This window comes from Mus pahari, chromosome 1 (genome assembly GCF_900095145.1).
Source record: "Mus pahari chromosome 1, PAHARI_EIJ_v1.1, whole genome shotgun sequence".
NCBI classification, from domain to species: Eukaryota; Metazoa; Chordata; class Mammalia; order Rodentia; family Muridae; genus Mus; species Mus pahari.
Window position 1 is genome coordinate 153295089 of NC_034590.1, and position 13421 is coordinate 153308509.

Here is a 13421-nt window from a genome sequence, read left to right on the forward strand (position 1 = left end):
TTCTGAACTAATGTGACCAGAGTCCCTCCCATGGAGTTCACTTTTGCCCCCCAGCGAACACAATGGAGCCTCACCACTAGCTGCACGTGCTTAGCAAGGTGCACCACGTCCATGACCACCACGGCCACCTTGATGAAGCCTAGTGCAGACTTGACCACATCACGGGTTCGAGAGGCCAGCAGCAGGCACACGTTCTCCAAGAGCTGCTCCACTGTGCTGGTTCCCATCAGCCCTGTGCACAGGGGCTGCTGTCAGATACCAGAGCCCCTCAAACCCAAGACCCACCCACAGGTCAGATGTTCTCAGGGCCTTTCTGGGTCTAACAGCTTGAATACCACCCATGGAGTATCCATGTGTCTTCCATCTTAGAGCCTAGCAGGGGTTCTGAGAGGTTAGTAAAGATGCTCAAGGCTCGATGTGGTTGGTAAGAGGAGGGACCAGAACTAAGACACGGGGACAGGCCAACCCTCTTTCTGACCAATCTGACAAAAGTCCCAGGACACTGGGGCCTATAGCTGATGGGTGGTGCGAATGTAAGGATGAAGGGAGAATGTTGTGGGAAGAGACTAGGAAGCAGACAGGGCCTGGTTCTGGGTCTGTTTGCTGCATCCTGACGCTTTTCCCCATTCTGGTGTCACCCTGTCCTGATTTGGGGCATTCTTTACCATGACAGCACCCCAGATCTTCAGGTAAACACTTACCTTTGAACTCAAACAAGAGGTGGGTCAGAGCCAAAATGCTGCAACTGACTGTGGTAACTGCACCCAGAAGGCCAGGATAGATGAGGACAAGGTACCGCTGCAGAGCGTCTGAGGACAGAGAGGAGGACACTTATTCGAAGCCAGGGTGCTCAGGGATAGGCACTATCGGCCTTCAGTGTAGTCCACTCAAAGCCACAGGCAGAACAAGACAAGGTGTCCCCTCCACCTTTTCCCTAAGACCGGATGGAGGCTTTAAGACTCTTCTCTCGGCCTGAAGGCAGTTTGTCCACCCCAGCTCTCAGCCCACAGTCTCACCTTCTTGGCTGGAGCCAAATCGCAGGAAAGCGTGGCCCATCTCCACCAGCAGAGTGAACGCACTCTTCCGTGCACCCACTGACACCTCCTTGGTGCACAGGATCACCTGGCCAAACAGCCTTGTCAGGACATGGAACTGAGGGGCGGCCTGGGTAAGCTATGCACGCCTACGCACGCCTACACACGCACTAGGCAGTGTAGGGAGCGTGTGCTCCCACTGTTACCTACAGCTCTCCCTTCACGGCCCTCTGTTGGAATCCACACTAAGAAATCACAAAACCCACATCTCCCACACCCCTCACCTCTGGGATGAGGGCTGCTATGAACTCCTCGTGCTCAGCCGACAGCTTCTTCACAATATGTATGAGGCACTTCAAACGGGGCTGTGGGCACAACAACAACACTGGGGTCCTCCAGTGTCACCCTGACCCCTGGGTGTGCCTGTTGACGCCCTCCCTCCCTTGCAGACTAAGCAGCCCGGCGTCCTCACCCTTTTAGCAGGCGAGGATGTGCTCCGAAGCGAGTCTAGCAGTGTCTTCTTCAGATCGTCCAGGTGGCTCTGCACGAAGCGGGCTGCGGGGCCCTGAGAACTGGCACACACCTCCTCCAGCACACGGTAGGCCTTCTTCTGTATCCCATGCACCTTGCTCTGAGAAACGCGGAGATAATAAGAAAGGGGGCTGGGTCCCACTCCATCCCGTGACATTCCCCAAGCACCTACTAGAGAGGATTCAGAGAGAAGCTGGTCTGGAAACAGAAGCCATAGCTTCAGGACAAAGCCAGACTGGTTTTCCAATCCATTCTTCTCACCGCCACTAAATAACAGCTAAGGGGCTGAGGCGAGGGGTCAGTGATTCAAAGTACTTGTTCTTTTAAAGGACCCAGCTCCATTCTCAGCACCCACATGGCATCTCACAACTGTAACTCCACCTTCAGATCACAACCTTCAGGGGAGCTGCTGCCCTCTTCTCATCTATGTGACAGCAGGCACACAATGCAGGCAAAACACACATAAAATAGAATCAAATCTAAGAAAATAAAAGTAGTAACTGGCAGCCAGCCAGCCTGGGCAGCAGGCAGCAGAGTAAGTTAGGGGTGAGACACCTGGCACTCTCTGACTCGAGCGTTCTCCTCTAATCTGAAGGAGTTCCCAGGCCTCTCCCAGCTCATCCCAGCCTGCCCTGGACATCTGTGTCCGCCTGCACATCTTCCTCTATACGAACTGGCGGGGAACAGGGGAACTGGTCCTCAGGAGGGTGCTACTGGGCTGAACTCTACACACTGTAAGCATTGTAGACAGGGCAATAAGCATGCACAAAGGCATAGTCAGGCCAGCTCTAAACAAGACCTCGGGGGTGTGGCTCAGAGGGCATGCCCCGCATCCAGGAGAACCTGAGTGCATCTAGGAAAAAAAAAAAAAAAGGAAAAAAGGAAAAAGAAAAAAGAAAAAAGAAAAGGGAAAAAAAAAGAAAGAAAAAGAAAAACCAAACGCACCAGTAAAGTGGCTCAGCAGGTAAATGTTATTACCTGCTTACATGAGCCTGATAACCTGAGCTAAATCCTGGGAACCAACAGAAGGCGGAAGGAGAGAACCGAATCTACAAAATTGTCCTCAGACTCTCAGCCACCCTCATCTTAACACACAAATAATACATGAAATAAGACTTTTAAAAAGAGATAAAAAGTGGTGGCACACGCCTTTAATCCCAGCACTTGGGAGGCAGAGGCAGGTGGATTTCTGAGTTCGAAAAGCCTGATCTACAGAGTGAGTTCCAGGACAGCCAGGGCTACACAGAGAAACCAAAAAAGGAAACCCTGGGCTGGTGAGATGGCTCAGTGGGAAAGAGCACCGACTGCTCTTCCAAAGGTGCAGAGTTCAAATCCCAGTAACCACATGGTAGCTCATAACCATCCTTAACAAGATCTGACGCCCTCTTCTGGAGTGTCTGAAGACAGCTACAGTGTACTTACATATAATAAATAAATACATCTTTAAAAAAAAAGGAAACCCTGTCTCAAAAATCTAAAAAAATAAAAAATAAAAATGAGAGAGAGATATAAAAATAAAGGACTTATCTAGGACTCTAACTCTCTAAACTAAAGGCTAGGTGCAGAGGTGTAAACCTGTACTCACAGCACTTGGGAGACAGAGGCAGGAGGATGAGGCCTTTCAGGCCAGCTTTCAATACAGAAAGGAAGTTCAAGGCCTGTTTGAGATACATGGATATCTGTCTCAAAGAACGAGGGTACAGTTGGTCAAAGGTGGAAGAAGGAAGAATAGGAGGGCTGAAGGCTGGGGCAGGCCGAGAATGGCAACAGGAAAGGAGTGTGGCTTTTGTTCTACAAGACACACCTCACACCCACTAGAGCACAGCTGTACATCCTAGTGACAGATGGGCATCGAGGGACCCTAAGGGAAACCACTGTGGAAGGAGCCAGGGCAAGATCTGGGCACATAGCAGATGAGGAAAAGAAGAGCTCACCTCAAGGTAGGGTCGGATGGTAGAGTATAGCTTACTGATGGCAGCTTCATCCGAGTAAGGAGCCAAAGCCACAACCAGGTCCAGGACAGACAATCTGCCAGAGTGACAAACAGGAGGGGCTTAGAGGACAAGAGAAGGACAGGAGCTGTTTCTACTCAGGGCTGGGCCCAGCCCCCGCCCCCCAATCCCGGAGGCATTTGGTAAGTAAGCAAGGTAGCTGCTCCTCAGGGAACACTCAGAGCACCAGGTGCTCTACACAACTATCTTTGTCTTCAAAAAGCCACGTTACAGGGACTATCCTTACACCTACTCTACAGATGAGGGCTTAGAGGCTTAGAGTATGTAACTGGTCTAAAGCCACATAAGCTGGGAAGGGGTGGAGTTGGGATTGAACCCATTTATCTTTAGGAGCCGTCCTCTTTCCATTCTTCAGTAATAATGAACTAATCAGATCTCTCAGAACAGCTAGAACATGATATCTCAAGACTTCTAGAGTGAACCCAAAAGCTACCAAGCTCAAGTGAGGAAGCCCAGAACACCTACCTGGTGAAATCAGAGCTGGCAGGATCGAGAACCTTCTCAGTGGCTTTTTCCAGGAAACCATTCACCAACTAACAGACCCAATGGAGAAAGAAACAGAGTGACCATAGCAGCAGGTTCCTAAGTTGGTCCCCATGGTTTAGGTCCCCCAGCCCAGCCACAACTGCTGTGTGAAGTCCCCAGTCCACTCCAGCGCCTGGAGGTGGAATCTTGACCTTTCCAAGGCCCAGCAGCAGCCCTCCCACCCCAGCACTCACCTGAGACTCAGTTATGGTGAGGTAAGTTTTGATGGTTTCCAGCACAGCACGGCGAGGGGCTGCCGCCTCTCCAGCTGCAACAGGCTGCCCATACAGGTTGAAGAGGATTGGCAGGAAGTTTTTGGCAAAGCGGCTCACTTCAGCACGGTCAGCCTCTGCTTCACAGCCCTTAGTGATGAGGGTGCGTAGGGCCTGGCACACAGTGACCCTCAGGTCTGGGCGTTCACTGATAGCTGTGCCCAGAGTCCGTGCCAGACCTTTGAAGGAGGCAGCCACATCTGTGGGCCTTGTGCAGAACCCAGGCAGGAGGGTCCAGATCTGGGAGGGAGGAATTTGGAAATTAAAACGTGACTTATACCCTGCATGCTCCTTCCTTCTTCCTTCCCCAGCTGACCCTCACCTGCCACTGGAGGGTATCATAAATCTTCGACTCCACTGTGCTGCCTGCCTGAGCCAGGTCCATTGCTGGAGGGTGTGACAAAGACATGGTGTGACCCAAGATATCCTCTGGGCCTATCGGCCACATTTTACCAAAACCAAAAGGCCTACAATAAGGATACAAATAGAGGTAATACAACTCCCAATTAATAGTAACATTAATTATTCTAATAATGAAAACAAATCTATGAATGTAGGCATTATAGTTGATACCTATGATCCCAGCATTCAGGAGGCTCAGAAATTCAAGGTCATCCTCAACTACTTATCTAATTCAAGGCTAAATGGCACCGTGCCTCAAGAAAACAAACCAACATCCCAGTGCTTACAGAGATGCGGACTCATCCCATTTTTTTAGGTTTTTCTGTTTTTTGTTTTTTTGTTTTTGTTTTTCAAGACAGGGTTTCTCTGTGTAGCCCTGACTGTCCTGAAACTCACTCTGTAGACCAGGCTGGCCTTGAACTCAGAAATCCGCCTGCCTCTGCCTCCCAAGTATGCCACCACTGCCCGGCTCATTTTGTAGTTACTTGCCAATAAGAAGACTTTCTTCCTGGTTTTTCGAGATAGGGTTTCTCTATGTAGCCTTCCTTGGCTGACTTGTAACTCACTCTGTAGACCAGACTGGCCTCAAGCTCAGAGATCTGCCTGCCTCTGTCTCCTGGGTGCTGAGATTAAACACATGCACCACTACTGCACAGCTGACAAGTTTTTATTAACAAGGAAAAAAACCACTTTGCAGTACTGAGGATTGAACTCAAAGTCTCACACAAATCGGCTCATACCTTAACACTGAGCTACAGCCCCAGCCGTAAGAAAGGATTTTATGTAAAATCACTAACACACAGGTTATCATTCCAATTTAGTAAAATACATCAGAAAAGGAAACTACAGTAACATTTTAGAATAATTCTCTTTGGGTGTTTTTTACCGTTCTGTTTAAATGTTTCCTGTATATTCCTTTAATATAGCTAAAATGAGCACTGGAATAGGCAGAGGGACTAAGGGCTGCAACCCTAGTACTCAGGAGGTTGAAGCACTAAGCACTTCAACTACCTTGGGTATGAGGCCAACATGGGCTACATGAAACCTGGTCTCAACAAAACAAAATACCATTAGCAAATAAATTATTAACTATATCTACATCTATCTATCTATCTATCTATCTATCTATCTATATATATATATATATATTTTGTTGTTGGTGGTGGTTTTTTTCAAGACAGGATTTCTTTGTGTAGCCCTGGCTGTCCTGGAACTTACTCTATAGACCAGGCTGGTCTCAAACTCACAGAAATTCACCTGCCTCTGCCTCCTGAGTGCTGGGATTAAAGACGTGTGCCACTACCTCCTGGCAATAATCATTTTAATATCCTTAAAAACCTTGTTGCTTACAAACCAAAGATGTAGCAGGGCATGGTGGTGCATGCCTTCAGTCTCAGCACTCAGGAGGTAAGGGCAGGGAGATCTCCATGAATTTGAACCCATATACATATACATATACATAAACATATACACCTGTAAATCCATCTGTAGGTTTATCAAAGTCTATAGAGCGTGCCCTCAGTATCCATGAGGGACTGGGTATAGGATCCCCTTAGAAATGAAACTCTAAATGGTTAAGTCTTTTTAATAGAAAAATGGTACACACACTCTTTCTGCTAGTCATTAAATCACTTCTAGATGTCTGATTAAATGCCACATGAAGGACTGTTATACAATAGTAGTTAGGGAATCATCTCTGTAGTTGACTCAATCTATAATACAGAACCTTGGGATACAGATGCCAGCTGCATACATATAAACCACAAAATTACAAAAAAAAGAAAACCTACCTAAAGGGTTACCATGACAAAGAAGAACTGAACTCTTTCCTTGGATTCAAGTAGGATTCAAGACACAGGGGGTGGAGGCTCCCTAGGGAGCCCTTGCTGGCCAGTTCTACACTTCTAAGAAGAGCGCACACTGCCAAATGTTTATGCTAGACTTTCTGTTCAACTGAGACTCCTAGATGTGGGGAGGAGGGGGCTCAGAATGCACACAGCCAAGGGATCCATACCTTTTCTTTTAAGAGTGGTGGCCAAGGGCAAGAAGTAAGTGGTGAAGAAACCAAGCCTGGTTTCCCGAACATGATCGCGGATAACAGGCAGCAGCCAGCTCCGTGGGAAATCCAGAGTCTCCCTGTGGGAAGGGTTCAGTGAGAAGAGGTGGCAGAATCAGACTGAAGGTCCCTCTGTGTGGAACATTTAGTGGACACCCTTCCTGGGACAGAGCAAGCTGCATGTGTCTCCTGAAGCCAAGCAGGGTCACACTCACTCAGAGCCATCGATTTCCAAGGGCACGGCCTGCAACACCACCTCGGGACCCATGCTGGTCACTGCAGCCCCCACAGCCTGGTCTAGGGCTACTGTGTGGGGGAAGTGAGGAGAGAGGCGCAGGTCACACAGGGACTGGAGGCACTGGAACAAAGAGGGTACAGAGAGACATGATGGCAGGGCCAGGGTGTAACGCTGCAGCAGAGCAATTGCCTAGCACAGTGGAGGTCTGTGATGAAGCTCCAGCATACGAGAAACAACATGCAATCTTTCTGCTGACCAGAGAATGGTAGCTGACTTATCAAAAGGCTCCTTACTCTCTAATGGTTTTGTTACAGACCCAGATTTCAGAGAAGGGATCCAAGGTCTAGACCAGGCTAGGCTTCTTTCCAAAGGATGGAACCAGATTCTGGACACAGATGAAGCCCACCGCTTCATCTATTCATACATACTAATGATCCAACTGAATCAGTGGTGTGTCCAATCCCTTCCTAAGGCCCAGGACCTTTAAAAGGTCAGTTTCATTTAACATGAAAAACTATAAAATGTCACAAATGCAGATTCCAATTATCTTAAGGAATAGGAAGATGTGACCAAGGCTGGCCTACAGCCAACTGTGGCTTGTACTGAGGGGGCCGAGGAGCGCTCTTCAGTTCCCCTCAGTACCAACCAACCTTGCTTCTCATAGCCTTGCCTGGTTTGCCAATCCTCTAACCCCGACCCAGCCGAACCAGAAAGCAAGGAGAAGAAGAAATGAGAAAGACCCAGGAGCTAATCCACCAGCTGCAACTTGACCTGGGATCTACTCAGGATTCTCGGTCCTGGATATTTTACCCTGGGCTGGAGAAACCCTGAGATCTAAGGCTGTTTAAAATATCAACACTGTACTCTCTGGTTACACAGCATTTAGAGGATTAAAATTTGAGAGGCTGGAGAAATGGCTCAGCAGTTAAGAGCACTGCTGCTTTGCGGAGGGCTGGGATTTAGTTCTCAGTACCAACATGGTGGGTCACAACCATCTGTAGTTCTAGTTCCAAGAAATCTAAGACTCCCCTCCCCTTTCTCATCTCCTAGGACATCAGGCACATGTGTGTGTGTGTGTGTGTGTGTGTGTGTGTGTGCGCGCGCGCACATATACACACACACATATACATACATATACACATACAGATCAAAACTCTTATAAATAAATAAACCTTTAAGGTTTAAAAGGAGGGCTGGAGAGATGGCTCAGCAGTCAAGAACATGGCTGCTTTTCTAGAAGATGAGGGTTCAATTCCTATCACCTACATAGCTGCTCACAACCATCTGTAACTCCAGTTCCCTCTGATCTAACACACTCATACATGCAAACAAAACAGCAATGCACATCAAAGACAGACAGACAGAGACAGAGACAGATAGATATTTGAAAAAAAAAGAAAACAGGGCCAGGGCCCCGCAGGATTGTAAATCACCTTCAAGCAAGGGAACTGGGCTGGTGTGGTGGTTCCATCTGCCCACCCTGCTTGCTCTTCCCACACTGGTCACCTGGAGCCATGGTACCAGGCACCTGCTGTGGGCACTGTCAACATGGGGGACGTAAAGTGTAGACATGTTCTTCCTGGCTAAGAGCCCTCAGACCAAGGACCCAAGTGCTACCAGTGCCCGGGCCCCAGGAGCCACCAGCTCACCTTCTTCATCACAGGATGGGCCTGCTTTCCACAAGCTTCAAAGAAGACACCCAGGAGCTGCAGCACAGAGCTCCAGGCCGCATGAAATTTGTATGTGAGGCCCTCTTCCACTGCCCTGCCAAGAAACAAGACAGTCAGGGCCACAGTCTCACCATCCCAGGAAATAACACGAGTGGGTACTGTGAGCCACAGACCTCACTAGCTTGTAGAGGGGAAGGTCCCAGGAGGACAAAGCAGAGAGCTAACGCATAGACATGCTTTTAGTTACATAGTCCTACTGACTGAAGAGAAATGTAATGTAGTAATATGCCCCATTGTCAGATGAGGAAACCGAGGCTCAGAGACATGAAACCACCTGCCAGTCACTGCACCGGACTCCTCGGCCTGGGTTCTATGCTGTCCCATGCATTCTCTACCTGACCTGGAGGGGGGAGGATGGCTGGGAACAGGTGGCCTGAGCAGAGAGGAAAAGTCTTCCTGTGTATACTTGGCTGGCCCCATCTCCCCCCAGCTTATCTGTGGCCCTGACGTTAGGTAGAAAGGGCCAATGAGCAGCAGGGTTGGCCAGCTGAGGTCACGAGTCTTTACTCCTTCAGAGTCCCTCATACCTCCCGCTGGCTATACAGGAACATTACCGTGCTCTGTCCCTGCCTATTAGTCCCCAGAGTACCAGATAGAACAAACAGACCCAGGAGATACACTCAGGACCCTCCCCTTTCCAGGGATTGCTTGGCACACTGTGGCCATGTCTGTGAAAGGCTCCTCACAGATGTTGAGGATAACCCAGCAGACTCCATGGTCAGCCTTTTACTATTAAGATGATCTCTCCCAGCTGTAACAGGTGTTAATACCAGTCTCCTAGCACAACACAAGGGCCAGCAGGTTCTGTTTCCTTCTTTTATTTCTTTTTCTTTTTTTCAGATTTATTTATTATATATGTAAGTACACTGTAGCTGTCTTCACACACTCCAGAAAAGGGAGTCAGATCTCTTTACAGATGGTTGTGAGCCACCATATGGTTGCTGGGATTTGAACTCATGACCTTCGGAAGAGCAGTTGGCGCTCTTAGCCGCTGAGCCATCTCACCAGTCTAGGTTCTGTTTCCTGAATGCCTAGCTACATACATGCCTGGTGCTGATCTCCCACAGAGGAGGACTCAAAGGCCTCAAGAGGCAGTGGAGATTGCTCCAGATACCTTGGGTTTCCAAGCAACAGAGCTGGATTCAAAGCCAGTTCCTGGGTCCAGAAGCTCAGAATGAGCCACACTCTTCCATCACGTAGTATGGCACCTCTCCTAAGTGCCTCTGAAACACAGCACAGCCATTGGCAGGAGCTGCTCACTCAGGCAGATGCCTGGCACTTATGCCTCTCTATAGAGCACCTGGTTCCGGGAGCACTAACCAAAGTGGTAAACGGAGCTCGAGACTTCCAACAAGGTCCCCTTTGTACCCATCTAATGGGGACCCACACTCTCACCTGAACATCTTAGCGATGTACTGGGGAGGGCCCGAGGCTGAAGAGGTCACAGAGCCAATGTCAGCAATGTGTGGAGCCACACACTCCTTCAGGATCTCCTACAGAGAGAGGCCAGGCCGTCTTGTCCAAGGTATACCCCCACTCCCACACACCCTCCCACACAGCTGCTTTTCGAAGTTCCAAAAGCCTGTCTCCCACGGTAAGAAGCTCCCCTAGTACAAAGCTGGGCAGGTAAGGTGGCCTGGGAGACAGAACGGCAGGCCACGCAACCTATGCCACAGTGGGGTTCAGCAGGAAGACATACCTTCAGAGTCTGGGTAGCAGCCACCACCACTTGTGAATGAGGGGAGAGAAGACAGGTCACTGCAGTTCCAAAAAATCGAGCAAGATGGCCTAGTCCCAGGTCTCGCTGCAACCTGTCAAGGCAAAACATTTCTGTGGAAATTTCTATCCTTAAATCATTTCTATCCTTAGAGTAACAAGACATGGGGTTTAGGTTTACTTAAACTGCCTTTAGGTAGCTTGGCACACAGAATGAGCTTGTCTTCCTTAATACCTCCTTCTTCCCTGACCCTCATGCTTTCCAGGGTCAAATCAAAAGTTGCTTTTTTTTTTTTTGTAAATTAATTTATTTATTTCATGTATGTGAGTACATTGTTGCTGTCTTCAGACACACAGAAAGAGGGCATCGGATCCCCATTACAGATGGTTGTGAGCCACCATGTGGTTGCTGGGAATTGAACTCAGGACCTCNGGAAGAGCAGGCACTGAGCCATCTCTCCAGCCCAAATCAAAAGTTTTTACCATAATATACAAACAAGATAATAAATAAACACTGCTAACATGCTTGTGACACTCCACACCAACTACTGACATAACAGATATTTCACTCCAACCTTGCAGCCATTACTAAGTCTACTTTCCACTCTACAGATGATGAAACTGAGACACGTGGGGCAGAGTGAATGGGACTCATGCACCCAGGCAATCTGAACCCAAACATAAAAACAAAAAGCATCACACTGAGGGTCAGCAAGATTGCTCCATGGTAAGGGCTCCCCTCAACCCTGGCCACTAAGCCTGAGGAGTGATCTCTGGAGTTTATCCAGGATAGGAGACACCCACTCCTGAGAGTCTCCTGATTTAGACATGCATGCCATGGCACATGCATGCCACACACAACACACATATACACACAACATAAGATAATGCTGGGCTGCGGAGGGGCTCAGTAGGCTGCTTAGTCTGAGCATGAGGGTCTCTGTTTGAATCCCTCAAACCCTCACAAAGCTGAGCACGGCACTGATGCCAGCACATCTTCAGCAAGACAGGAGGTGGAACAGGAGGGTCCCTGGCAACTTGCAGCCAGTCAGCCCGGCATATGCCACAGCAAACAATAAAGTGACCATGTTTCATACAAGAAAGACAGGAGGTTTTTTGTTTTTTTGTTTTTTTTTTTTTTTTGGTTTTTTGAGACAGGGTTTCTCTGTATAGCCCTGGCTGTCCTGGCTGTCACTTAGTAGACCAGGCTGGCCTCAAACTCAGAAATCCACCTGCCTCTGCCTCCCAAGTGCTGGGATTAAAGGTATGTGCCACCACGCCTGGCTGACAGGTTTTCTTAGTACTTAGCATTTAGCACTTTCTTTAAGTGCTCTGACTGTGGCATGTGTGTACCAGTAACTCAACACCTATCAGCTCACACACATAATACTTGCACATAAATAAACACACACACACACACACACACAATTAAAATTAACAAATAAAGACCACACCAAGACTAGGTATGATGGCTCACAATTACAATCCCAGAAGTTAGGAAGCTGACGCAGGCCAGGCCAGGCATGTCAGTACATGTGTTTAATGCCAGCACTCGGGAGGCAGAGGGATATAGATATTTGTGAATTCAAGACAGCCTTGTCTATAGATCTAGTCAGAGCTATATAAACATCTTCCAAAACAACTAAACAACCAAACAAAACAAACAAAAACAACCAACCAAACAAACCCAACAACTAAACAAAACAAAGAATCCAGCTGAGATGGCTCAGGGGTAAAGATGCTGTGACCAAGTCTGATGACCTGGAATTCACATGATGGAAGGAGAGGACTGACTCCTAAGAGTCTCTCCTTCCACAAAAAAGAAAACAATATCCCCTTCACCAAAAAGCACAGAGCAAGCCGAGAATCGGGCTCTAAGCTGCCGCCAGTCCAGAAGACGCTGTCCTGCTGCTCAAAGCTGGCTAGTTGCTGCTCCAGTGACGAAGGAACTGTACAGAACGGCCACGCTGCCCACTCTTGCTTTCCTAAGGTAAGAGCAGGTTCTCACCCACACAACACAGGCCTTGGTACTGAATGGCCTCTCCAGCTTCTGGCTCTTGTCCCCCACATCTGCATGAACAGCAACCTAAAGGGAGACCCTAGACGGACTTCCACCATCCCTACCTGACCAGGTTGATGTGGGCTTTCTCCATGACCTTAAGCCAGGCCAGCAGGGGCTGTAAATCATTCTCACTGGGAATGTAGTCATATAGTGCCTAGAGGTGAGACAGAAATGCACATGAGAGTCTCAGTCAGCAGTAGCCCGAGGCTGTCGGCCCTTTCCTAGGCTCTTGGTGAAAGCACTGTTGTGCATCTGGCCTCCCCCACTCCACACTCAACCCTTCCAGGTCCAATATTCCAGGAACGAAAGGCTCTAGGAGTGGAAGTGAGGTGCCTCACACTCCTCCCGGGAATCACTGAAGTAGAGCCCTTCTCTGAGGAACCACACTTCAGTGTGTATTTTGCAAACAATTTTGGGAAGATGTATGTCCCCCTCTGGAAGTCTTCCCACAGATATCCGAGGTTAGAAGCCCTCTTAAGCTGAAACCCTTTCATGTATTTTAATTAATTTATTAATTAGTTAGTTAGCTAGTTAATTAATTAATTATATGTAAGTACACTGTAGCTGTCTTCAGACACTCCAGAAGAGGGCGTCAGATCTTGTTACAGATGGTTATGAGCCACCATGTGGTTGCTGGGATTTGAACTCTGGACCTTCGGAAGAGCAGTCGGGTGCTCTTACCCACTGAGCCATCTCACCAGCCCCCCCCTTTTTTTCTTTTTAAAGATTTATTTATTTTATGTATATGAGTACACTGTAGCTATCAGACACACCAGAAGAGGAGATCAGATCCCATTACAGATGGATGTGGTTGGTGGGAATTGAACTCAGGTCCTCTGGAAG

General features: G+C 48.4%; 1 protein-coding gene across 1 annotated transcript in view; it reads right to left on the reverse strand.

Moving 5' to 3' along the window:
- Positions 1-13421, reverse strand: part of Rrp12 (ribosomal RNA processing 12 homolog) — a 35771-nt gene that overhangs the window by 11772 nt on the left and 10578 nt on the right. The window contains exons 10-24 of the mRNA XM_021216101.2: positions 12641-12732; positions 10500-10611; positions 10196-10293; positions 8720-8834; positions 7048-7190; positions 6791-6912; positions 4697-4761; positions 4297-4614; positions 4043-4110; positions 3500-3593; positions 1507-1665; positions 1319-1399; positions 1017-1122; positions 702-809; positions 75-232 (exon numbers count right to left, since the gene is read on the reverse strand). Coding sequence (XP_021071760.1) covers positions 75-232; positions 702-809; positions 1017-1122; positions 1319-1399; positions 1507-1665; positions 3500-3593; positions 4043-4110; positions 4297-4614; positions 4697-4761; positions 6791-6912; positions 7048-7190; positions 8720-8834; positions 10196-10293; positions 10500-10611; positions 12641-12732 — 1839 coding nt within the window. The remainder of the gene's footprint in view (positions 1-74; positions 233-701; positions 810-1016; positions 1123-1318; positions 1400-1506; positions 1666-3499; positions 3594-4042; positions 4111-4296; positions 4615-4696; positions 4762-6790; positions 6913-7047; positions 7191-8719; positions 8835-10195; positions 10294-10499; positions 10612-12640; positions 12733-13421) is intronic.